The 26,659-nt window shown below is 42.7% G+C and overlaps 3 protein-coding genes and 1 long non-coding RNA gene across 11 annotated transcripts in view; 2 read left to right on the forward strand and 2 right to left on the reverse strand.

The window, feature by feature from the left end:
• Positions 1–12,068, forward strand: PANX3 (pannexin 3). The gene is made up of 4 exons (XM_003819939.5): positions 1–748; positions 1,991–2,133; positions 6,258–6,472; positions 8,259–12,068. The coding sequence occupies exons 1-4, from the start codon at positions 568–570 to the stop codon at positions 8,896–8,898; spliced, it is 1,179 nt and encodes a 392-aa protein (XP_003819987.4). The 5' UTR covers positions 1–567; the 3' UTR covers positions 8,899–12,068.
• On the reverse strand, positions 2,409–11,987 carry LOC117975060 (uncharacterized). Of its 2 annotated transcripts, none has more exons than XR_008620293.2 (3): positions 8,392–8,498; positions 6,300–6,496; positions 2,409–5,368 (listed from the first exon to the last, which is right to left on the reverse strand). It is a non-coding gene; the product is annotated as an uncharacterized LOC117975060 (long non-coding RNA). The 2 variants fall into 2 exon arrangements; XR_004665298.3 differs by lacking the exon at positions 8,392–8,498 and adding an exon at positions 11,853–11,987 and having other exon boundaries at positions 2,410–5,368.
• On the forward strand, positions 11,836–24,874 carry TBRG1 (transforming growth factor beta regulator 1). Of its 5 annotated transcripts, XM_034933944.3 has the most exons (11): positions 11,836–12,220; positions 13,901–13,971; positions 14,641–14,873; positions 15,443–15,579; positions 15,874–16,020; positions 19,340–19,437; positions 19,697–19,807; positions 20,227–20,369; positions 21,561–21,609; positions 21,915–22,022; positions 24,028–24,874. In XM_034933944.3, exons 1-10 carry the CDS (start codon positions 12,071–12,073, stop codon positions 21,994–21,996), a joined length of 1,221 nt encoding a protein of 406 aa, XP_034789835.1. In that variant the 5' UTR covers positions 11,836–12,070; the 3' UTR covers positions 21,997–22,022; positions 24,028–24,874. The 5 variants fall into 5 exon arrangements, with proteins under 5 accessions (XP_034789835.1, XP_034789834.1, XP_034789836.1 ...); XM_034933943.3 differs by having other exon boundaries at positions 21,915–24,874; XM_034933945.3 differs by lacking the exon at positions 21,915–22,022.
• The window catches only part of SIAE (sialic acid acetylesterase), a 39,619-nt gene continuing 37,700 nt past the window's right edge, over positions 24,741–26,659 (reverse strand). For all 3 annotated transcript variants that reach the window (XM_034933942.2, XM_003819935.4, XM_055095023.2), the window contains one exon: positions 24,741–26,146. In XM_034933942.2, coding sequence (XP_034789833.1) covers positions 25,895–26,146 — 252 coding nt within the window. In that variant the 3' untranslated portion in view covers positions 24,741–25,894. The remainder of the gene's footprint in view (positions 26,147–26,659) is intronic.

The following is a 26,659-nucleotide window of genomic DNA, read 5'->3' on the forward strand; positions in this document are numbered from 1 at the left end:
TCTAACACCAAATACAGAAAAGTTCTGGGAAAGAGTCTGGGCCCAGAGCAAAAATCATCACTGGGACAAAGACTACTATGTAGGGTAGCAATCCCAGCTGGGTCGTGGGGACTCCATTCCCACTCCAAACCACAAAATGAGTGCCTTCAAAACATTTAAGCAATCCTCACCCAAATTCCACACAAATTACATGGAGGGGGTTCCTGGCTCCACAGCCCTCCTTCTCTCCACTGAAAATACTTTATCAATGACAGGGCAGCATAAAGCCACAGACCTCCATCTGCTCTAGGACAATCCAGACAGCAGCGTGGCACCAGGCCCAGGTGAGGCCCGACCCTCCTCCAGCAAGGACCCGCTAAGGCTATGCCTCCCTCTAATTAGCAGGGCCTGGCTCAGGGCCTGGGCAGTTATTTAGAGAACCATCGCCTGCTCCTAGCGTAGATATCCATAAGGCTGGGGTGGCAGGCACTGTCTGCTCAAAGTCAGCTGCCTGAAGCTGCTGTCTTCCTCATTCCACCATCCCAGGACCCCTGCTGCCACCTCTGCACCCCCAAGCTCAGCAGCATCATGTCACTTGCACACACAGCTGCAGAGTACATGCTCTCAGATGCCCTGCTGCCTGACCGCAGGGGACCCCGCCTCAAAGGACTGCGTCTGGAACTGCCCCTGGACCGGATAGTCAAGTTCGTAGCTGTGGGCTCCCCCTTGTTGCTGATGTCCCTGGCATTTGCCCAGGAGTTCTCCTCTGGTAAGTTGCTTCCAAGACCCAGTGCGCAAGAGAGACTCCCCCTCATGTCACTCTCTGCATGGGCTCTGAAGTGAGATGGTGCGCACAGTGACGGGATTCCATGGCTTCGGGCTGGGCTGGATTATCCAAAAGGCAGATGGTGCATGAGTTCAGGGCACCAGCAAAGCAGAGGCACCAAAACATTTTGAAAGTCATCTCCAAAATGTTACAGTAAAAAAAAAAAAAAAAAAAAAAATTGTTGTAATTTTAGTATTCATATATTTTATGTCATTTCAAATGATGAAAGCTTTATTTTGGCTTTCATTATGGATGAAAGAAGTTGACACTCCTGGTAATGTTTTTAGGGCCTTAGACCTCTTCATCTTAGCTGGTCTGTCGCCAAGTCTCTTATTTGCTCTGGGCCCTCTTCCCACCCCTAACCCGCCAACTCCAGGGTTATTGACTTGAGAACATGTGTTAAGTGCCTGAGAGCCATGCACATTGGAGATGCTGCATAAACCCACTGCTTCCTGTCTACAAACCCCAGCCGCACACACAGACATTAGCATACACATACATCTAGGGTTTCAGGTGCTAGATTCAGTCAGCAAATCCACTACCTTTGTTAAAGAGAATGTGGACTTCCTGAGAACCGAGACTTCTGGCTTTCCTTTCTGGCAGTGCCATTAGCTTACTACATTTCCCAAACAGGTGTGCCAGCCTCCCACCGCCTCTTTATTCATCCACAACCAGGGCAGAAGAAATGGCTCCCACTTCTTCCTCTTTCTGGAGAATGATGTGAAAACAAAAAGGCAGGAACTCTCCTCCAAGTCCACTTTCCTTTCGGCATAATTTGCCCACCCTTTCTCTTCATTTAGGCTCGGAAGCCCAGGCAATTCATCCTCAACATTTTAGAGTCTAAAGGATGTCAGTTATTTCAGGAAAGAGACATCACCATCAAACCGCAAGCCTTCTGGTACCAGACTACAGGAGCACAAAAAGCCCAGGGGGCGCTCTGAGAGCAAAGAACCACCAGACCCAAAAGGCTGAGTCAGCACTGGCAAGCCCTGGCCATACAGTGGGATGCGTCCAGGAGTGCCCTGTCCTACCGTGACATGGCAGTGCTCAACCCAGAAAACTAAGGTGTGGGAAGAAGACAGTCCCTGCCAGAAACAGAAACTGGGAAAGAGTTAGATGATTGCTCCTGAGTCCCCACTTCTCCACTCCAACTCAGGCGGCCTCAAAGCTGTGTTCCTGTTGCAGGGTCTCCGATCAGCTGCTTCTCTCCCAGTAACTTCAGCATCCGGCAGGCAGCCTACGTGGACAGCTCCTGCTGGGACTCACTGCTTCACCATAAGCAGGACGGGCCTGGCCAGGACAAAATGAAATCTCTCTGGCCTCACAAGGTAAAGCAAACTCTCTGTAAGGCCAGCTTCACGGCTGAGTGGAGTGGCGCAGAACCCCTTCATTCTACTCCCTCTTGCCTCTATCCCCACCACCCCTAACCCATTTATTTTGGTCACTTACTTTCATGTTTCAGGCATTCTCTGAATCTGGCAATCTTTGGTTGCTCCCTTTTATCTAATTGGAAGCTTTGTGCCTAAGGGTGAGGCACATAAACAGGCAGACTTCGGTTTAAGGTGATCCCTTTGGTCTATTTCATTAGTATCTGAAATATTGACTCTGTAGTCCTTTCTCCTGGGCTCATCAGTTTCCTCCTAGAAGAGTCATTCAAACCTTAATTTGTGGGGAGGGGCGGGTGCAGTTGGAATTAAGCCAGGCTGCCAACCCTCTAGGAACTCAGCTGTGGGTCTCACCATTCAGAGTTCACTCAGCTGCTCCCCCTGTCCCAGCACGGCTCCCCTGCCTCAATGGACCCAAGAGCAGAGTTTAATCTGGTTTAATCTCTCCAGGGAGTAACCGTCAAGCCTCTGTTAGGGGAGGGAAAGAGGAGCCGCTTGACTGCCTCACATTACAGAAAGGATCTTCAGGCTGCTTCTCACACAGATTTTTCCAACAAGATCCCTGTTTTCAGCCTCTCCTGCACTCTTGTTTTCAGAAGTACCTGGTGTCTCCAATTCCTGGTTCTGTGGTGAAAACAGCCTGCCTGTCCCTGCCTCCTCTCCCCATCCTCCCCATGAACTGGTGTCTTCTATCTTGCAACTGCTTTCCAGTCTTCAATATTGGGCTCCCTTGTCTCCTCTCCTGTTCTCTTTGGCCTTATAAAAATATGTCTTATTGTCATCCTAGTGGGGTTTTAGGAGGAGGCAGTGGTAACATGTATATTTGATTCATGAGGTTTAGTCAGAAGACACTCGTAGCATTTTCTAGGCACGACAGTTTCAAGACGTCAAATTGCCACAGTTCTAGGACTGAGACAAAACCAGAAACTTAATGGAAAGAGTTAATGAGATTTCTGTCACTGGAAGTTCAGGAAGGATCTAAATGGTACAAAAAAAAAAAAAAAGAAAGAAAGAAAAAAAAATTCTGTGGTAGAGGAATTCACATATAAGAAAAAGATCAAATTGCCTGACAATCAAGATCGCCAGAAAACTTTATTTTTTTGAGACGGAGTTGTTTTGTGCTTGTCACCTAGGCTAGAGTGCAATGGTGCCATCTTGGCTCACTGCAACCTCTGCCTCTCCGGTTCAAGCGATTCTCCTGTCACAGCCTCCCGAGTAGCTGGGATTACAGGTGCATGCCACCATGCCTAGCTAATTTTTGTATTTTTAGTAGAGATGGGGTTTCACCATGTTGTCCAGGTTGGTCTCAAACTCCTGACCTCAGGTGATCCACCCGCCTCAGCCTCCCAAAGTGCTGGGATTACAGGCATAAGCCATAGCACCTGGCCACCAGGAAGCTTTTTAAACCCAAATTCTCAGGCTCCACTTCAGCCTACTACAACAGAATCTCTAAGTATAAAGGAAGGGTTTATTTTCAATAAACGCCCTTTCTTTTCTTTTCTTTTTTCTTTTTTTTTGAGACAGAGTCTGGCTCTTGTCCCCCAGGCTGGAGTGCAATGGCACGATCTTGGCTTACTGCAACCTCCACCTCCCAGGTTCAAGCGATTCTCCCGCCTCAGCCTCCCAAGTAGCTGGGACTACAGGCGCCCACTACCATTCCCAGCTAATTTTTGTATTTTTAGTAGAGATGGGGTTTCATCACGTTGGTCAGGCTGGTCTCGAACTCCTGACCTTGTGATCCGCCCACCTCGACCTCCCAAAGTGCTGGGATTACAGGCGTGAGCCACCGTGCCCGGCCAAGAAATGGCCTTTCTTAGCAGCAAAAAGTTTCTAATTTTCTCTAGAGCCTGGTGTGCCTTTCCCAACATATCTTTCTTGTTTAATTCAGAAAACACAAACACACACCTTTCTTTTCTTTTCTTTTTGAGACAGAGTCTTACTCTGATGCCAGGCTGTAGTGCAGTGGAGCAATCTTGGCTCACTGCAACCTCCGCCTCCTGGGTTCAAGTGATTATCCTGCCTCAGCCTCCTGAGTAGCTGAGACTACAGGCACCCGCCACCATGCTAATTTTTGTATTTTTTGTAGAGACAGGGTTTCGCCATGTTAGCCAGGATGGTCTCGATCTCTTGACCTTGTGATCCAACTGCCTCAGCCTCCCAAAGTGCTGGGATTACAGGTGTGAGCCACTGCGCCCGGCCCCACACCTTTCTTTTCTACCCAGGTGCAATCAATTATGTATCCTCCCTCTTTTTCTTCAAATTCTCTTCTGAAATAACAAACCATCCCCGGTTCAGGAGAAGCTATAAGTGAAGTAATCATTTAGGGAATAAGCTCCAGAATCAGACAGCCTATAGTTCTAAATCCTGGCTCTCCCACCTACTTGATGTACAACCCTGCACAGGTTACTTAATCTTTTCATGCTTTGGTTTCCTTACCTGTAAAACAGAGATACTAAATTGTATCTACCTGATGACATCCTTGTGAAGATCAAATAAAATAATGCATATTAAGCACCTAGCAAAAATGTAGCTTTAAAAAATATTTACAGGCTGGACGTGGTCACTCACACCTGTAATCCCAGCACTTTAGGAGGCCAAGGTGGGCGGATCACTTGAGGTCAGGAATTCAAGACCAGCCTGGCCAACATGGTGAAACCCCATCTCTACTAAACACACAAAAAGTAGCCGGGTGTGGTAGTGAGCACCTATAATCCCAGCTACTCGGGAGGCTGAGGCAGGAGAATTGCTTGAACCCACAGGAGGCGGAGCTTGCAGTGAGCAGAGATCACACCACTGCACTCCAGCCTGGGCAAGAGAGCGAGACTCAATCTCAATAAATAAATAAATAAATAAAAATCTTTACAAGTAGAGATTTTACTGTAGGCAAAATAGTTGGCCCAACCCTGCTAGGTGTGGTAAGTATGATGAGGAAACCTGAAGAAAAGTCCCTGTGTTAATTTGCTAGAGCTGCTGAAACCAAGCACCACCAACTGGGTGGCTTCAACAATCAAAATTATCGTCTCAGGGTTCTGGAAACCGGAAGTCCAAGATCGAGGTGTCATCAGTATTGGCTCCTCTGAAGGCTGCAAGGGAAAGGTCTGCCAGGTTCCCACTCCTTGGCCTGTAGATCCAGTGCCCTGGGCAGTCTCCCTGTGTGCATGTCTGCCTCTTTACCTGGCTTTTTTTTTAAAAAAAGAAAAAAAAAGAACATCAGTCATAATGAATTGGAAGCCCACCCTATTCCAGTATGACCTCATTTTGAATTAACTAGTTGCATCCACAACAACCCCATTTCCAAATAAGGTTTCACTCTGAGGTACTGAGAATTAGGACTTCCAGGTATGAATGGAGGGAGGTGGACATGGACACAATTCAACCCATATCAGTCCCTTATTGCAGGTAGCTAATGATGCAGTCATTGAGCAGACAAGGCTTATGGATTCCTGAAAGTCACTTATAGATTTACATGCCTGAAAGAGCCCCGCAAAGAATCCCAAGACAGTGTCTGATAGTGTAGTTTGGCATTACCAAGAATCCAAAAATCAGAAAAGACCACTGTGCATCAGACAAGTCCAGGAAGGTGACAGGGAAGAAATGGGATTTTCTCTCCCTTAGGACGACATGGCCTCTGCCGGCCATGATCCCTAGCTAGCTAGCTGCCCAGACTACTTTGAGGGAGGTAGGCAGATGGCTCTCTCTCTCCTTTTCTCTCTCTCTCTCTATATATCCCTCTCCTGTCCTCCCCTCCCCTCCCTTCCCCTCCCCTTCCCACCTCTCCTCTCTCTCTCTCTCCTTATTCTCTCTCTTCTCCCTGGGACCCCACACAGACCCTGGATCAGAAAAGCGAACCAGGGGAGCATGAAGGTGCACATTCCTTCTCAAGCAGACCCCCCTGTACTCAGCCAGGTCAGTAGGGTGCCTCAGGGGCTGAGCCTGGGCTAGCCCATTCCCCAAACAGCCTTCCCCTGCTGAGGCAGGAACAGGGGAAAGGAGAGCCCCTCAGTCAGCGCTGTCACTCGGGGTCTCGGCAGCCCCGGCCTCCCTCCTCAGCTGCTCTCGCCCTGCAGGCCCTCCCCTACTCCCTGCTGGCCCTGGCCTTGCTCATGTACCTGCCGGTGCTGCTGTGGCAGTATGCAGCTGTGCCAGCCCTCAGCTCCGATCTGCTGTTCATCATCAGCGAACTGGACAAATCTTATAATCGCTCCATCCGCCTGGTGCAGCACATGCTGAAGATCCGGCAGAAGAGCTCCGACCCCTATGTGTTCTGGGATGAGCTGGAGAAGTGAGTTGTCTCTTCCACCTTTTTCTGAGAAATTCAGTCAAGCATTAAAATGATATCTTTGCATAGTCATCTTTAAATGATCTTCCATGCCATCCTTCTCAAGAAGGCAAAGTGCTTAACACATCATCTCATTAACTTTCTATTGTTTCTGTAAAGGGAGAGAGAAAGGACTCTTCCTGTAGTGTACAGATGACCACACTGAGCCCACAAAGGGATTCATCCGTCTAGAATTCCACTTTCATACACTACTGCCTTCAGAAACCTTAAATAGCTCCCTTCATGCCTACCAAAAAATACCCAAACTTTCCCAGATATGTGTGCAAGGCCCTCAACACACTGTCACCATCTACTTTTTCAAAATTCTAACTACCAGGTGACAGAAACCTTCCACCACACTTAGGCAGCCTCCTCCTTTTCCCCTGAACAAATTATCTATCTATGTAATCATTCCTCCACCTGCATACAGGCATTGTCCTGGGTGCTTCTGATACATTCACGTGTATGTGTTGGGGGATGGGGGTAGGAGAGACAAAGCTGTACCTACCCATGTGGGGCTTACATTCTATTAAGGAAACACAGAAATGAAATCTATGTTCTGAGATAATAAGTGGTATGAAGAAAAGAAAAAGTAAAGTGGGAAGTGGGACAAGAGGAAGCTGGAGGGATGGAGAGTGGTGTAGCTTTACACAGAGTGGCCAGGCTAGATGGCCCAAGGAGACAATTGCACTAACATTTGAATTATATTGTCCCATATTTATGCACATACTCTATCTTCTGAAAAAAAATCCTCTCTATCTTTTGAAGCCCAGATTTCAGCCAATATTTTCCATAAGGGTTTCTGAACATTGAAGGCCACACTGTTACCTCCCTCTCCTAACTTTTACAGCCACTGTGGTTTGTGTCCACTATTTTAGCAACAAACCAAGTGCCATTTTTATTCCGTATTTGCATGTCTTATCTGCCCCTTCCCCACAAGCCAGTCTCTAAGCTTCTTCAGAGCACAAACTGGCTTACATGTACCTGAACACCAAAGCTCTCGACAAACATTTGTGAGCCAAATTATTTACATAAGATGAATGAATTGTCCCAAAGATCATACAGAGTACACAGGCCAAGAACCAGAATGTACTTTTTTTGGAGTGGGGGGGTGGGGGAGACAGGGTCTCACTCTTTTGCCCAGGCTGGAGTTCAGTGGCACGATCTTGGCTCATTGCAGCCTCAGTCTCCTGGGCACAAGCAATCCTCCCTCCTCAGCCTCCCAAGTAGCTGGAACCATAGGTGTACACTACTACACCCAGCTAATTTTTGTATTTTTTCATAGAGATGAGGTCTTACTATGTTTCCCATGGTAGTCTCAAACCCCTGGGCTGATGGGACCCTTCCACCTCGGCCGCTGGGATTATGAGCATAAGCCACCATGCCCGGCCCAGAATGCACTTAGCTAAACCCCCAATCCAGTGCTAATTTCATAAGCCTATTGCTACCTAAAGATCCTACTTCAGCTTAGAACTTTAGTCCGCCTTGCTTGGCAGAAATCCAGTGTAATAAATCATTACTCACTGATCATTCACTGGGTTTATCACATTGCAGTAAGTACTTGGAGAATCAAGATATACTCATATGCCTCAGTTTGGGGGAGAAGCATGGTTATGCTCGGGAAGACAGATTTTCATGGGAACCAAGAATGCCATGTTGAAAACAGATCTGTTACTTTGTCACATGCCTCTCTTGGAGTATGGTTCTAAATGGTCACTACTAACCTTGCCTCCTTCCTTCCACTGTCCAGGGCTCGGAAAGAACGATACTTTGAATTCCCTTTGCTAGAGCGGTACCTGGCATGTAAGCAGCGTTCACATTCGCTAGTGGCTACCTACCTCCTGAGGAACTCCCTCTTGCTCATCTTCACCTCCGCCACTTACCTATACCTTGGTCATTTCCATCTGGATGTCTTCTTCCAGGAAGAATTCAGTTGCTCCGTCAAGACAGGGCTGCTAAGTGATGAGACCCATGTCCCCAATCTGATCACATGCAGGCTGACATCACTGTCCATTTTCCAGATTGTTAGCCTCTCCAGTGTAGCAATATACACCATATTGGTTCCAGTGATAATATACAACCTCACACGGCTATGTCGGTGGGACAAACGACTCTTATCTGTCTATGAGATGCTCCCAGCTTTTGATCTCCTCAGCAGAAAGATGCTAGGATGTCCCATCAATGACCTCAATGTGATCCTTCTTTTCCTCCGAGCTAACATCTCTGAGCTCATCTCTTTTAGCTGGCTGAGTGTCTTATGTGTGTTGAAGGATACAACCACCCAGAAGCACAATATTGACACAGTAGTTGATTTTATGACTTTATTGGCTGGCTTAGAACCCTCAAAACCCAAACACCTCACCAACTCGGCATGTGATGAACACCCATAGTTAAGAAACCATGGAGCAAGAAAGCTTGTGGAAAGTCTCTCTCTTTCCTCATAAGACATGCACACTAATACACATACACACCAAAAAATTACACGTTTTAAAACTGCTAAGCTTGGATTTAACTGAATCATATATCTTTTATCATGTTATCCTAAAAGTGAGAAGACATAATCAAGACATGGAAATAAATGTGAAAGCTGGAGCCGAAGAGTCAAAGAGCTAAAAAATTAAGTCTAGAACATTCTATGAGGATAGTATAAATAAAAAGAAATACAGCCTAGACATGCTGCAAGGAAAGAAGATTCTAAAGTCCATTTATGGAGGCAATTCCATATCCTTTCTTGAACGCACATTCAGCTTACCCCAGAGAGCAAGTGAGGCAATCTGGCAAAAGATTAATAAAGATGTAAACCCCTGGAAACCCTTTGGTGTGGCCTGAAATCCTAGGAATTTACCCAGCTTGCTTTGTAGAAGTTATCAACCTTGTCCAAGTCCTCTGTAGCCTCCAAAGTGCTGGGAGATGATGGCTTCAATTTGTAATCTGCTCTTAGGATGTAAGGACATAGTAGAACAAGGCCGGGGCCATGTCTCAGCCATGAGTGGAGACTTCAGGTGCCCAGATACACTTTTCACCATCTAAACCAGGAACTCATTTCACCAGGGGCTGGGATTATGGGCTATGGACTTCTTCACAACTGTTAACGGAGCCAGGTATGCTTTTAATACTCCAGAGGATACTATGCCTTCCCTTACAGCTAATCACTGAATAGCAAGCACTTACAAATGGGTAGACAGTAAAGTGCTATTGAACTTCTTTCTCTTCTGATTTATTACCCTATTTTAGCTTCTAACTCCCATTCCTATGCCTGTAGTTAATGGAACTTTGGTCTGACTTCAAAGACCACACTCAGACACAATATCATGCTGTCTGCCATTTTATATTTCTTTTTAGAGCTACACATTATGCATTTCTTTAGAGAATTTTTGCATAGGCCATTTAGACCCTTCTTCGTATAGTTAAGTAGAAAAGTTATGTTGCTTCTGACAGATTCAGGTAAGTTTACCTAACACAAGCAAAGAGCTGATAGATGGTTTCCTATTGTCACTGGGTCAAAGTCCAACTCTTCAGTTGGTACACAAGACTTTTCATGACCCAAAAAACCCTACTTACTGCTTCAGTCTCTCTTCTTGCTTCTCTCTACACACATCTTTCACACTGATCAACTACTTGCAGTTCCCATACTGAGCCTTTGCATATGCTGTCTCCACCATCCAGCATGCCCCCCTTTGTTCTTCACTGGGCCAACCAACCACTACCTCTCCTTCAGAGTCTGCCCAGATGTATCTCCTTTAAGAAACCTTTTCTATCTCCTCCCTCCTTCCCTGAGTGCTGCCAAATAAAATAAAACCTACCTCTGAAACAAACTTATTATACCATATTAACATTGCCAATTTACTTGTCTGTCTTTCCTTCTTAAATTAAGGTTCTTAAAGGTGGTATCATAATAAGCACTAGGTAAATATTCTTCTAAACAAATAAGGACTGAATGAGTTGCTCAGTGGCATGACCTTTGTGGAGCACACAAATCCAGCCTCTGAACAGTCCTATATGGAAAAAGCTTTGGACGCAAAGATATGCTTTTAATGGAATTGACCAAAAAGTCAAAGAACATGGAAATAATTATGCAAAATATAATATAGCCATAACTGGAAATATTAACCAGCCACTTAAAATTATGCTTATAAAGAAGCTATACTAACATTTGTGAAATTGAAATGATACAATGGTAAATGAACAAAAAGAAAACTTTATTTTCAGTATTGTCTAACCTATACAAAAATGCATAAAATATTAGACACATATACTAATATGGTAAAAGTAGTTCATTCCAAGTGGTAGCAGTATGGATTTTTAAACCTTTCTTGTACTATATTTTCTAAATTTCTAAAGTTCGAATGAAATGTTTTGTAAGTGTAAGGAAATGTTTCCAATGAAGAAGAAACAAAAAATATCTTCATGCAAATCCCACTAAAGTCCATTGGCCAAAACAGCCTGCAAACTAGGACAAAGGATAGCACTTTTCTTCCCCCTAGATGTGATACATGTATATGAAAATAAATAATACAAATAAAGTCAGACCCCAAAGCCTGCAAGGACAAAATACAGCAGAACAGCAAATTTGTTTTTGAGAGAAAAAACTAGAGAGTTACTGAACTAGTTATTGGCATCGCTGGAAGAAGATGCAAGCCTTCTGCCATCCAGCTTGGGTCACTTACCAATACCGCACCCTAAAGATTTTTCTATCCTCCCTAATTTTAAATAGACCTTGGTTGTAAAGTTAGAACCATATACATGTACATATTATGTACAGAAATACACTTCTGGTTTCACTAGACAAACATTTACTGAGTGCCTACTTAGTGCTAGTATTAAAACTGCGTGTTAAATCTCTCATCTTCCCTACTAGAAAGAGCCAAGGCCTTTCTTCCTGTTCACTACTGTGTTCCCAGCTCCTGGGAAGATGATAGCATTAGGAGGCCCTGCAAACACATTTCTGTGAGCTGCAGAAAGGAACGAAGCAGGGAAAGAAGCAGAGTCCCAGCACTTGGGTTCACTTTGTCCTACAGTCTGGGAAAGCCTGTCTGCACGAAGCATGAAAAACGTGTTAAAACGCAGTGGCCCAGCGGGGGAGCGTGAATGAGAGCTCGCATTGGTAAGCTTTTTGTTAGTTCGTTAGTTCAACTATAGTACCCTTCAGCTAAGCACACAGATGCCCGAAGCCCGGATTCCGATTCCGGTCGCCGGCCCTCCCTCCTCTCCTCATCCAGCGCTAGACCCCAGCTGTCTCTTTCCTCCCGGTGCCCAGGATCGCACCGCCCAGACCGCCCTACTCTCCCTGCCCCGGAAGTTACACGCTGCCGACACCGGGACGTAACTTCCGGGAAGGGCTTACTTCCAAGGCAGACACGGAAGTGCTGGGAGGCGCCGGGAGCCGGTTCGGTTGCGGGTGTCTCTGGCCCTGCGGTCAGCCCTGGGAACGTCCCGGAGAGCTAGATTCCTAGAGGCCCGATTCCGCTAGCCCGGAACAGACAAAGCCAGCGCTCCCGCCCGCTCCCCGACTTAGGATCCGATGCCGGCAGCGTCCTGGGGCCCCCGTAGCGGGGCTGGACCATGAGCCTGCTGGACGGCCTCGCCTCCTCGCCGCGGGCTCCGCTGCAGTCCAGCAAGGCCAGGATGAAAAAGCTCCCGAAGAAGAGCCAGAATGAGAAGTACCGGCTGAAGTACCTGCGGCTGCGCAAAGCGGCCAAGGCCACGGTGTTTGTGAGTCTGACCCACGTTCAGCCGGTCCCCTCCTGGAGACTCCCTCACAAAATCTTTCCCCAAGCTGTTCCCCCTTCCCAGTGTTAATACAGTGTTGGCTTTTCCGTATACGTTACTACTTGTTAGCCTTGTGTCCTTGGACAAATTACGTAATTTCTCTGTGTCCTCATCTGTAAATGAGCTAGTAACTGTCTTGCAGAATAATGAATATTAAATGAGCAAAGAAAAGTGCTTGGTGCGTAAAAGACATACCAATAAATTTTAGTCATCGTTATTACTGCAGGACTCTAGGAAATGTGTTTGATTCTCGAGATACAGCCCTGAGAATTAGGCATTATTTGTAAAATGAGAACACTGAAGCCCAGAGAGATGATTTGCCCAAGGGTACTGTGTCAGAGCCCTGACTCCAACTTAGATAACCCTGATTCCATTTTATGACTTCCAGTACACAGACTATTTTCTGAGCACCTCAAATCCCCATAACTGACCCTTTGCCCAAAGAGGTACATGAAACTCTCAGTAATTTCCGCCCTCTAACCTTTGAGTGTTCCAAGTGTTTCTTCCTTTCTTTTATTGTAGAAGCACTGGATTTATTGAGTGAATAAACTTAATATAGCTTGCCAGCCATAACTTTATATTAGAATAGTTTGGCTTGCCTCAGTGCTTGGAAATAGGGGTGGAGTCCTCAAATGTCCCCCCACATCCAAGTCAACAGTTCATCTCTTCTCTCTACCAAAAGCTTGAACGTCTCTCAGCATTTTTGGAAGCAGAAGGAAAGGTTCAGAAATTAGAATACACGTTCCAAAAACACTTATTCAGCACTTGCTATGTGCATTGCTTGCTATTTGCGCTGGAGAGAAACAAGAAAAGTAGAACTAAGAGAACTTAGCATCTGATTGACTGTTCCCTTTCTTTTATTCCCTATACGTCAAAGGTACCTAAAGCTTGGAATTTATGTTATTTCAAGGATATTGGTTCCATCAAATACATAATGAAGATTTTGTGAAGAAAAAGCGATGTTGTTTTGAACATTGAGAGTTTGAAGTTCCACCTATGGGGGCATTCAGATTCAGCATTCCCTTCAGGATTGGTGCTTGGGAGATAGATTGAGTCATCATTTACAAAAAAAAGAAAAAAGATAATACTTGAATTCATATAAGTAGATTGTGAAGTTTAAGAATTTTACACACTAAATTTGATTTTGTTCTGTCCAGTTTTTCTCTGTTTGGGTTAGACTGGCTTTGTAAGTTTTTCAAGAGTTGAGGCACTTGGGAATAGACAGTTTTCATATTTATAGTATTTAATTTAAGCATATAAGGATTTAAGCAGTATGCCTTTTTCTTTGCCAAAGGCTATACTAATTAGGGTGACCATTAATCTTGGCTTGCCCAGGACAGTCCTGGTTCACCGTATTGTTCTGGCATAAGCATTAATAGTACCCCCTTTTCACTCAAAGATGTCCCAGATTGGATAATAAATTACATAGCTATACCCTGTCCATAGTAGAACCTGACTACCTTTATCTATGGATTTATTTATAGTTTGTCACACGGTCGAATAGCTCCTTCTTCTCACTCAGTAATACAAGCTTTTTTGGTTTGAAATATGGATCCTCTTCCCAGCATAATAATGTGATTTTTTATTCATTTTATGTTATTATATTCAAATTTTTACTTAAAGGAAAATGCTGCTATTTGTGATGAAATTGCTCGTCTTGAGGAAAAATTTCTTAAAGCAAAAGAAGAAAGAAGGTGAGCTGGCTTCATTTTGTGTTCAGCATCACCTTTTTGGTGATTGATTTGGTGATTGATAATGGTGTTACTGCTCTGGAGATTTTTTTTCCCAGTGGGATTTATGCGCATCGCACAGCCCCTTGGCCACTTGATCAAGTACAGAGAAACTTACAACCTGAGGCATTGGTTCCTGCACACCCAAGTTATGTTGGGCCATGGTGATGAGACAGCTCCTCTACTCATCTTTCTGAAAAAGCCATCTTGCCACATCTAATAAATAATCTTATTAAGATTATTTAATCTTATGGCCCAATTATAAAAGCCAAGTGATAAAAGCAACTGCCTCTCGTTCTACAAATATTTATTCTGTACGTACTATTCTGTGCAAAGCACAATGGGTATATATACATGTGTAAATAATGTGCCTTTCAGAAGCCTAACACCGTCCAACATCAAGGTAGAGGAACCGTCCAGATGCAAGAGATAAGCTACAGTTCTTATCCTTGGCCTCTTGAAGTATTGATTATCCTCCAGGGCTTTATGGTTCATAGGGTCTAATAAGAACCTTTCTTTTATGAGTATAGTAATCTTTGTATATAATTCTGGCTTTTCCCAGTACTTGAGTAAAATACTGAATTGAGACAATACAGAAGTTCATTTCTCTGCTCCTTTCCTTCCTGATCTCAGGTACTTGCTAAAGAAGCTCCTCCAGCTTCAGGCTCTAACTGAAGGGGAAGTACAGGCTGCAGCTCCTTCCCACAGTTCCAGTTTGCCCCTGACTTATGGTGTGGCCAGCTCTGTGGGAACTATACAGGGAGCTGGGCCTATTTCAGGGCCCAGCACTGGGGCTGAGGAACCATTTGGGAAGAAAACTAAGAAGGAGAAAAAAGAAAAAGGCAAAGAGAACAACAAACTGGAAGGTACTTTGGGGAGATGATATCAGTTGCCCCAGTGACTCACCTACTAATGACAGTTAGACCTGGTACTAACTGACAGACACACACAGCTGCAGATATACTTAGAGTCTCATCTGGTTCTTAAGGAGCCCTAGGAGCCCTTGAGAAAACAAATGTCAAATGTATTAGAGCCACTTTGGGTGGAGAAATTCTAGCTAGACTTCGTTAAATGCAAGGGGAGCAGACTGAGACTTCCCCCTTCCCCCAACTCTCTGGGTTGCATTCCATTTAGTCTTTCCTAGAGGCAGGGAAATGGGCTAGGTGGCCTTTGGAGCACACTGCTGGCTTGGTAAATTTCTGATCTTACAGATGAAATAAGAGGCCTTAAAAAGTATAAGGCCTTTGGCTCCTAAGCACTAATCTGGGCAGGTTAGAAAGCTACTCAGGGCTTTGGGCGAAAGCCCCATATGCCCATTCAGTAAGTATATAAAACCAGGATTGGCTTATTGCCGTTACCATTCACGTGCAAATTTATCCCTTCCCTTCAACATTGGAAGGGGCCTAAAGTGGGTGACCCCAGATTTGCGTTTCAGTTCTGAAGAAAACATGCAAGAAAAAGAAAATGGAGGGAGGTGCTCGCAAGCTGGTTCAGCCCATTGCCCTGGATCCCTCAGGACGGCCTGTGTTCCCCATCGGACTAGGGGGTCTAACAGTATATAGCCTGGGGGAGGTGAGTGAGACCAGCGATATATAGAGAGGAGAATCAGGGAAATACGGGAATGGGGTTGAGCCTTCCCTCCCTGTTCCCATTAGCAGCAGCCCCTTGCTGATCCATACCAACCCCAGAATATCTCCAGTCCCTGCAAAACCAGGTCAGTGTTGTCTGCTACACAGCCTACTCTCTGTCTTTGTGTGATTTGTCACTCTTTGCAGCCCCAAAGTGGTTCTAAAGGCTACCACAGGAAACTGGACTTCTAAATACTTCAGTGACCTCAATCCCAGGTTGGGGGAATGTTTTTTATAGATCATCACCGACCGACCTGGCTTTCATGATGAGAGTGCCATCTACCCCGTGGGCTATTGCAGTACTCGAATATATGCCAGCATGAAGTGCCCAGACCAGAAGTGTCTATATACCTGTCAGATCAAGGATGGTGGTGTGCAGCCTCAGGTACCCCCTCTAATAATAACCACTGTTTGTCTTTAGAACCTTCTCTGTGCCAGGATATGTATTACCTGTTCTGATACCTTACGAGGTAGATATGTATAATCACCATTTGGGTAATCCCAAGATGCAGAAAAGTGGCTGGCCCTAAGTCACACCTCTGCTAATAAGTGGTTGAGTTTGGATGTGAATCTATTATCTGTCTCATTCTCAAACTGATGCTCTTTTCTCTTGAACCATGCTACTTCAACTGCTGACTTTGTGACTATGTGAGGCTCGATCAAGCCTACTTATGTGAGGTACAGGCCAAAATAGAGGGAAGATTAGTTTGATACACTGCCATTTCAAGTTGGACCAAGATGGAGTTAGCAAAGAAATTGCATATTAGTTTCTGGCTGCAAATACTCTTAAGGACCTGAGAGTCTTAAATCCTAGTCTTACTAAATACCTTTTTTCATCCTTCTCAGTGCTAAGATTTGAGACAGTACATTTTCCCCAACCATCATCTCCTGATTGTTAGGGAAAAACAAAAAAATAGACCATTTTCGGAGTTCTAAGCTTCACTGAGGAAGTTACAGACCACTAGAAAGTAAGGTAGAAGGAAGTAGAGGCAAGGTAAGGAACCTTTGAGCAGAAGCTGGGAGAACCCTGAGACAGCTTGACTTCTTATAGATAATATTGCATCACGCCTATCAGAACATTGTTAGGCATAGTTGAGAGCTTACGTGATCTCAATTATGCAATAGTTTCTTTAGAAAGACTCATTATTGTAACAGTATACCATATTTATAATACATCTTTAAATGCAATGCAAATCTAATCAAAATCCTAGTAGAAATTGAAAAGCCGATTCTTAATTTTCTCTGAAAAACAAAATGCTAGAACATTTTTGAAAAAGAAGAATCTGTGGAGTTTTTAATTTTCTTTTTTAGGTCATTAACCTAACTGGACATTATTTTTAGGTGTGTGAGCTAGGAATCTAGCTTCAAATTTTGTTCCAACTAACGTCAAGTAGCTGTTATATATATATATATATATATATATATATATATATATATATATATATATATATACACACACACACACACACACACACAGACTAAATATATGTAATTCTTGTATCTCTTTCCAGATGATTCCTTTTTATTGATCTATTTGTCTATACATGTCAATACGACTTTTTATTACTTTAGCTTTATTGAATATTTTATTCTATAAATATGTTAAAGGAAAATGTAAAAGAATTTTTTATAATCTTAGGGTGAGATGAAAAGGCTTTCTTTAGCAAGACATGAAACTTAGAAGCCATAATGGAACATAATAACATATTTAACTATTAAAAATGTAAACTCTTCTGAATGGCAAAAGACACCATGATCAGAGTTAAAACACAAGCAATAAACAGGAAGAAAACATATGACAAAGGATTAATACCGGATAAAGTGCTCCTGTAGAGCAGGAAAAAGCAATATTAAAAAAAAAAAAAACCCACAGGCATTTCACAGAAACAGTGCAGATGGTAAAGTGTGGGCCTCATCAGTAAGTGGGGAAATGCAAATAAAACAAAACTGAGATCTTATTTTGCTCATAGGCACATATCAGAGGGATTAATAATATCCAGTGCTGGCTGGGGTGGAGGAAAACAAGTACACGTTAGTAGGAGTGAAAATTGGTAGTCTTCTGGGAGGGCAACTTGGCAGTATCAACAATTTTAGTATGTGTATCATTTGACCCAGAATATGTCTAGATAGTCTAGTATCTAGACTGCACTAGGTACACATTTGCACCTAGAGAAATGTGCAAATGTGAACAAAGTAACATGTAATAATGTTCATTGTGGCAGTATTTGCAATAGCAAGAAATTAGAAATAGCCTAAATACCTGTCAATGAGAAAATGGTTAAGTAAAATATATCCACCCTTGTATGTACAGCAGTTAGAAGAATGAGGTAGATTTATACATTAGTACTAACAAGGAAGTATCTTCAAGACTAAAGTATAACATTTCTATCTTTAATGCTCTTTACTCAAATAGGGTAAAAATTTCAGTACAAAAAAAGTAATTGAAATTGACATGACAAATACTAAATAGTAGAGCAATCCTGGACTATTTGAAATTAATTACACACAGCAAAATTAGCCGGGCCTGGTGGCGTGCGCCTGTAGTCCCAGCTACTGGGGAGGCTGAGGCAGGAGAATGGCGTGAACCCGGGAGGCGGAGCTTGCAGTGAGCCAAGATCACGCCACTGCACTCCAGCCTGGGCGACAGAGCAAGATTCCATTTCAAAAAAAAAAGAAAAAGAAAAGAAATTAATTGCTCATGGTTTTTTCATTTATTAGCTGAGAAATAAATATAAAACATTAGAATCTTAACCTGGCAAGATATGCCATTGGTTGAAATAAGAAAACCACCATTGATTGAAACCACTCACAAGAGAATTTATTACTGACAAAATTGACAGATCTCTAAAATTTGACACGGTAAACTGAATCCAGTGAAATAATAACCACAGAAGAAAACTAACAGTAGTAGAAACTATACTCAGTAAAAATTGCTTTGACTTTTTTTAGAAATCAGTAGTGCTCGATATCATTCTAAAAAATTATACAGAAAATAAATTAATCCTGTTCAGGATAATTTGACTGAAGTAAACACTGAAGAACTAGAAACTGTTTAAATGAACTTTAAAACTAGTCAAATAATTTAATTGGCTAGATAGAACTTGTTACAGAAATATTTTCCTGGCAAAAAAATCATTGCACTTTATAGAAAACTGGCCAAATAATTAAATCAGCTAGTTAACTTGTTACATTTGTTACAAAAATATTTTCTTGGCAAAAATTCCTCAGAATTAGTGTAATTTCGATGCAACAGTTTCTTTTTATTGACATAACCAAGATATTTTAACGTTCAAAATGAAAGTAAATACAATGAAATGGCAGTTTGCAGTCAGCCTGTTTCTCCTAGATCTTGTAAAATTGACTTAAAAGATTACATGGAGAGTGATCTCATTTGTTTTTAAAATACCATTTGTATTTGTACTTAAGGATATAAATAAGTGGATTGGAAAGGTACACAACAAATTAAACGCTCACTTTTGGAAAGCTGTCAACCAAGAAGGGTAGAACTGAAACAGTCAGAGGACTTTCTCTAGGTACTTGGATTTGTTTCCATTTTTAGCAGCCCTATAGGAAAGTATGTGTGTCCCTTCTGAAGATGGTATACATCAGCTTCGCGTTCCAGAATAAAGAAATATTTACAGAGTAGTATGCCCCCTCTCCTTCCTTCTTGAGGATTGATCTCATTGCTCGTTTGTCTTTCTCAGTTTGAAATTGTTCCTGAAGATGACCCCCAGAATGCCATTGTCAGCTCTTCCGCAGATGCTTGTCATGCAGAACTGCTCAGGACTATAAGCGCTACTATGTAAGTTGACCAAAAGCTTGAAAACAGGCTAAAAGATCACTGTTGGTACAGTGAAACCTTTTCTCTTGCTTTTAATGGGTGGAGATACCTTATTTTATAGAAACCTATCCTGGATCCTCCTGACATTGTGCCAACTAGAGCCTCCACATTATCAAAGTCAGGAAAGCTTATCCTGTTTGTTCATACCACTATTCTGTTCTTAAACCCATCTTCATCTCCCGCTAAGCTCTCAAACTAAAATTATCCCTCTCCTGTTTAGGGGGAAACTAATGCCTAACCTGCTTCCAGCTGGAGCTGACTTTTTTGGATTTTCTCATCCAGCCATCCACAACCTGATCCAGAGCTGTCCAGGAGCTCGAAAATGCATCAAGTAAGTGTGGTCAAATTCATTCCCTTGAGAAAAGCTCAGTGATCATCCGGCCAGGGACTGGCAGTTCCTACTTTGTTCACTGACCTTCTGTGTCCAAAGCCTGCCTGCTTCTCGACCAGTAGGGCTCAGTATTGGCCCCCTTAGCCCTCTGGACAGGTAAGCAAGAGCCAGGACTCCACTGTTCGCTGATTATTACTATTTTCTGTATGTACCATGACAGCAAAAGGGGTGGGAAATCTAGCAGAATAATTTGTCACTAAAGAGGCCTGCTTATTTCTTTTAGGTTTTTGTTAGCAAATACGTGTTTTAGATATATATGGGCTGAATATAAAGAAAAATTACCTGATCCCTTTAGTGATAGGAATGGGTACTTATGTCTAGCAGATAACTCTCAAGGGTGATTTCCCTTGATTCTGCAGTTACCAGTGGGTGAAATTTGATGTGTGCAAACCTGGAGATGGGCAGCTACCTGAGGGGCTGCCGGAGAATGATGCAGCTATGAGCTTTGAAGCCTTTCAGAGACAGATCTTTGATGAAGATCAGAATGATCCCCTTCTGCCAGGTATCTTTAACTTTACCTTTCTGGTTTGAAAATTGACTGTGTTTAGGCTACCTTCCCATCTTCACACATAGCCGAGTACCCTAAATATCTATGCATTGAGTGATAAAAGCTTTCATTGAATCAGCCTTGCGGAGTGCTGAGTCAGAGGGGGAACTGCGGCCTGCATAGCTTCCTAGATTACTCACAGATGTCATGGGGAGCACCTGCGATCATAGTAAGGCAGGGTACCCCAGAAACTAAGGTATCTCATTCTGTAACCTAAGCAAGACTGGAGCAGAACACCAGGGGAAAGTTTACTGTGCAGGGAATAACATTTCAAGTGAAGTCAGTGGGGTCAAGTCAAGGCCTTGGCCCTGCCTGTGTTCCATGAGTTCCTCCCACAAATGAGTGATCAGGGGTTCAGGCTTTGGGGTCATATAGGGAAAAGTCTGGGTTAAAAAATGGAATTGAAATTCTCACTCTTTGCCTAATATACTATATAACCCTAGGCAAGTCACTTAATGTTTCAACCAGTTTTCATTGTAAAAGTATCTGTCCTATCTTAACAAAGGCAAAATTGAGCTGACAAATGCAAGGGTGTTAAGGAATTGATTGAAAGGACATGTATGTGTCTGACCAAAACAGTCTGCTCAGACTCCCAAGCAGCAGTGGAACTTAAGGAATTGTTTTCTCCAGGATCCTTGGACCTCCCAGAGCTTCACCCTGCAGCCTTTGTGTCTTCTTACCAGCCCATGTACCTGACACATGAACCCTTGGTAGATACTCACCTGCAGCACTTGAAGTCTCCATCACAGGGTAGCCCAATTCAGTCTTCAGATTGAACAAGAAGGGATCAGATGCCACATCATTTTTGTCGTGATTAATTTAACTTAAACTAAAATTTTGGGTATATGGAAGAAGGCAGCAATTGAGAAGTAAAGAAGATATTAACGTATTTCATCATGGAGGGTCCTGTGGTGATGGTTTTCCCTGGGAAAACCTTCAGCTGCTTTATTTTTAGTAATAAATTTCTCTTTGTCAATTCTGTTTATTTTCATCTTGTAATCGGGATGTAATCTTTTTTGCTTAGCTCTGCCTGAGGTAGAGTAAACTTCAGCCTCTTATAAACAAGAGTGATAGAGAGCTGCAGGCTGCTACAACAAATACCATAGACAGGTTGGTTTATAAATAACATGAATTTATTTCTCACAGTTCTGGATGCTGGGAAGTCCAAGTTCAAGGAGCGCAGATTCAATGTCTGGTGAGGGCCCACTTCCTAGTTCTTAGACAGCTGTCTTCCTGCAGTGTCCTCACGTGGTAGAAGGGGAAGGCAGCTCTCCGGGGTCCCTTTTATAAGATCACTAAGCCCGTTCATGAGAGGTCTGCCCTCATGACCTAATCACCTCCCAAAGGCCCCACCTCCCAATACCATCACATTAGGGGTTAGGATTTAACATGAATTTTGGGGACATATAAACATTAAGTCTGTAGTAGCAGCAGCTGACTAACGAGGGAGATAGGGAGATTCTGACAAACTTCTACTCTTGATTGTGATCCTAATTCAAGGAATATCAAGTCCCAGCCCCTGCAACCCAGGCTGCTGCTTAATTTTCATGTCAGTATCATCAAAATCCAATGTTCTGCTTAAACTCAAGATGGAAAGTCCAGTCCAAGGTACACTGTTCATCTTTTTCTTCACATTTTGCACATCCTTCAAGGGGATCTTTAACCTCTTTAACCCTTTGTATTGCACCTCAGATAATGTGCTTTTTAGCTCAGTACACTGAAACCATATGATAACACAAATTCACATATAATTGGGGGTTAGTGCCATCCTCTATAACAGACTTAGTCCTGTCTTTTCATTAGCCATGTAATAATATAACTCCATGTTCCATGCAACTGGATTTTTGGACCCTGTTAAGGTAGAGGTTTACTCTATCACCTAACACCTCAACACTACCTGTGGGATGCCTTAGTTACCCAGCAGCAGGTTACCAAGGGCTGTCTGGAAAGGGAGGGACAAAAGGACCCAGAAGTAGAAGAATGGGGATGGAGTGGTGAGAATTGAATGGTTAATGCACTGCCATTCATAATTGCCAATTGAGGACAACACAAATGGGATTGGTACTTTATAGTAATAAATCTGACCAGCAGAGGGAGGGATCAGGCAGCAGTGTTTACAGCACACCACACTGGCCACTGTAAACTGAGAAGCTAAGTTAACTGGTATTTTATGATTTTGAGTATAGTCTTTTTATAAGTTGTATACACTTTACAATGTAAAAGAAACAAACTTTGTATAATAGCAAATCGGGAAGGGGACTGCTTAAAATGTTAATGTAGTGTTTTTCTTTTTTTCTCTGCATAAATGGCTTGAGCATACTGGCATTTACACAGAAATGATATATGCTGCTTTTATCATATAACAAATATTTTCCCACTATTACAGCCTGAGTAATACCCGTATTAAAAGAGCCTCATTTTAGAAAGACATTTAAAATTTTTGGAACATACCACATGTAGAAAGGTTGAACTGGTTTTTCAGCTATAATGCATATACAACTATAGTGTGTACGTATACCACATATACATATACTTGTATGAAGATATGTGTAAAATGTTTTTACTATGGATCATGGATTTAAGAAACTTGAAAAGCCGGGCACGGTGGCTCACGCCTGTAATCCCAGCACTTTGGGAGGCTGAGGCGGGTGGATCAAGAGGTCAGGAGATCGAGACCATCGTGGCTAAGTCGGTCTCTAATAAAAATACAAAAAATTAGCCAGGCGTGGTGGCACGCGCCTGTAGTCCCAGCTACTCGGGAGGCTGAGGCAGGAGAATCGCTTGAACCCGGGAGGCAGAGGTTGCAGTGAGCCGAGACTGCGCCACTGCACTCCAGCCTGGGCAACAGAGCAAAACTCCAACTCAAAAACAAAAACAAAAACACCTTGAAAAACACTGCCTTAGTATACTTAAAACTATCTTTTCATCTATCAGATTGTTAAGGATTTTTTTTAAATTTGACAACATCCAGTGTCCATGAGGGTGAGGGCAAAAAAGGACTACCTTGGTGAGAATGTAAGTTGTTTAATCCTTTGGGAGGGTTAAGCTGTAGATATCTAAATTTTAAATATATATTTATCCTCTTCCATGTTAAGAACCCTAAGAAATAACTGGACGAGTGTGGTATGATGTTTGCATGTGATATTCATTACAGTATTATTTTAATAGTAGAAAATTGTTAAAAATCTATATGTCCATTAATAGGAAATTGGTTAAATAAAATGAGGCTTCCACAAACTGAAACACTCTAAATCTATATTCTATTATTTACATAAGAAAATTATTTTGGTAAAGTAAGTAAGTCAAAAACACAGATTACAAAATAATATGTACTGTATAAAATCATATAACTCAAGTCAAGTGAATGGTTCAGCAAAATAGTGTTTCTCTGAATGATGAATTTGGGGGTGATTTTTACTTGCTTATACTTTAGTGTCCAAATTTTCTACAGTGACTATAAATTTCATTTTAAAGCTAAAAAGTTCTTACATTTGGGGAAATACAGTGAATTCCCACATCATGTTTTAAATTACTCAGCCACTAAAAATAAATGTACATGACTTCATTAACATAGTCATTGCCTAAACCATATTTTTCACACTATGTATTCTAGGTTCCTGGAGGTGAAAGGAAGCTGGACTTAGAGTTCTTGGCTACCTCTGGCTGCCCCCGAATTAGAACAGCCCATGGGGGTATGTGTATTGGGAGTGGAGGAGTGGACGGGTAGATTGACTTTTTCTCAGGCATCAATCTGTTACAAGGTTCATGGTTTCTATGGGGCCAGATGCATGAGAGGTCAAAGCATGGGCAATAGGGGTTAACTGAACGAGTTGAATGCTAGGAAGTCCTCAGGGGAGCCAAAGTTCCTTGTAAAGTGTGTAGATTTTTTGTTTTTTAACTAAATAAAATCTTGGCACTGACAAAGTTATTCCTGCTGTTTGGAGCTACACCAGAACCCCTTGGAACTCTACAGAGGGGTAGAACTAAAGCAAAAACCATCATTCACCCTACAGAGTATTATAAATTTCATTTTCACACAGTAAAAAGTTCCTAAATTGGGGGAAACATAGTGAATTCCACATAATGTTTTAAATTATTCAGCCACTAAAAATAAATTTACATATGATTCCATTAATATATTCACTATCTAAACCATATTTTTTACACTACGTAAAATACATTGTATATGTACAGTGAGTGATGCTTTTTGCTTTAGTTCTCATTTTTCACGTTAAGGGGAGGAAAGCTACCCATAGATAGTATTCTTACTCCTTTTCACATGCTTCAAGGACAGTTTGCAAGCGGATATAAATACATACACATCACTAGTGATTATGCTTTTATTTATTTCCAACTTACTTCTTATAGGTAACATAATTTTCAGACAATGTTAGCTGTTTTTAATCCATCAGTAAACTGCATTAAGATTCTTAATAAACAAACACTGAAGGCCTCTTTCATATTTGTATCATCTGCATTATTTTTTTATATGCTTGTCATGTGGCTTTACTTTCAGCCTCACTCTTTTCTTCTTCCAAATGGATTATCCTTAAACCTTTTACCTTTAAAGAGCCTGAGATTTATATTTAACTCGAACAACAGTTTGCCTCTGTTGCCCCTATGTTCATGTTTTCCTAAGCCAGAGTTTCCCACGCCTCCTGTTCCTGGCAGCCCAAGTGCCTTCCCTGGGCTACTCCCACCTGGCCCTTGCTTTTCATTCCTTAGGGCAGTCACTTAGCACCTTCCAAAGTGCCTGCACATGTTTCTTATTTCATTTCTTAAACATTCATATTACCACTATTTAGATTGAAGGAACAGAATTGGTTTGGGCTTGAAGAGAATACAAAGAGATCTGTCTTCAATTATCTGATAGTAGTAAAGTTTCACGGGAGAAAGATTTCGGTTCCACATAAGGAAAAACTTGGAAAGTTTTGAATGGAACGTTCATACAGAGATTCAGTAACCACCTGTCAGAAATTTTGTAAAGACGTCTACGGCCATATCACCCTGAACGCGCCCGATCTCGTCTGATCTCGGAAGCTAAGCAGGGTCGGGCCCGGTTAGTACTTGGATGGGAGAAATTTTATAAAGAACACATGAACACTAGCTGGCCTATGTGGCCTTTAAAATCTCTTCCAATCCTGAGATCCCACAACTCTGGATAAAAAGGGGCAAAAGTATTAGACATTTCACTCCCATTAATATGAGGGAAGTAAATGACATTGAGGTCCAATTTGTCTGTAGTTCAGAATTAGTCCAATACAGACCCTTAGACTAACTAGGGAACAAAAAGCAAGCATTTCAAGTTACCTATAAGCCTGGGCTCATCAGAATATAGAAACACCCATGTGCTAGCTGAAAGCCATTCAATGAGGCTTTCTATTAATTTCCTTTAAAAGCAATGGTTATTATTGAAACTCCTAAATGCTAAAATCTGAAGGACCCATCCTTATAGCTAAGTTCTGATCATACTGAAACAGTCATTTAGCAACATTGCTCTGATGTCCAGGACCCTGGTCTGTAATGAAAGCAATGAAGGGAGGGGCTGGCAGGGCACTACTGGGGTGGTATAGGGGACACTGCTTATATTCACAAGGCCATGTGGTCCAAGCATAGCGGAGAGCAACCACAGTGCCATGACAAGAATCGATCGCCAGGGTCAGGGACTGGGTGGAGACGGTGTTCATAGAAGCTGGAAGCCACTTGCATCGATGGTCAGTGCAACAGGAGATCTAATAAGACAGCCATGAAATAGGAATGATTAGGTCAGAAGGGTCTTCCAAGAAACTGGGCACTGCTCTTTCAGACAGAACGGATGGGAGGAAAGGAGACACTCTTCACCAAGGACCTGCTCCTACAGTAAGCAGAACAAACCTGAGCCCACTTTGGATCTAGTCAGCACAGCCACAGGTTGATAATACATGTTCATGTGATCAAATAAATAATTTTAATAAATAAAACATTTACTGAGGGAGACAAGGAAGCATGATCACATGAGGCATTTAGGGAAGGCTGCTCCCCTGAACATTCTTTGGGTGATCCCTCTTGCCAAACAGCAAGGCAGACAGGAATTTAAGTGAACAGAGTGGCCCAGCTGCTGCTGCTCCTCTCTGGCACTCCCAGAGCCACTGCAGAATGAAGAAGGGGCATAAGATACGAAGCCTTTCTCAAGCCAGAAGGCAATCCAGAAATGGGAATACAAATTATCCAGACCACTGGCAACTGACTAAAGAGAAGAGCTCAGA

This window comes from Pan paniscus, chromosome 9, assembly GCF_029289425.2.
Source record: "Pan paniscus chromosome 9, NHGRI_mPanPan1-v2.0_pri, whole genome shotgun sequence".
NCBI lineage: Eukaryota > Metazoa > Chordata > Mammalia > Primates > Hominidae > Pan > Pan paniscus.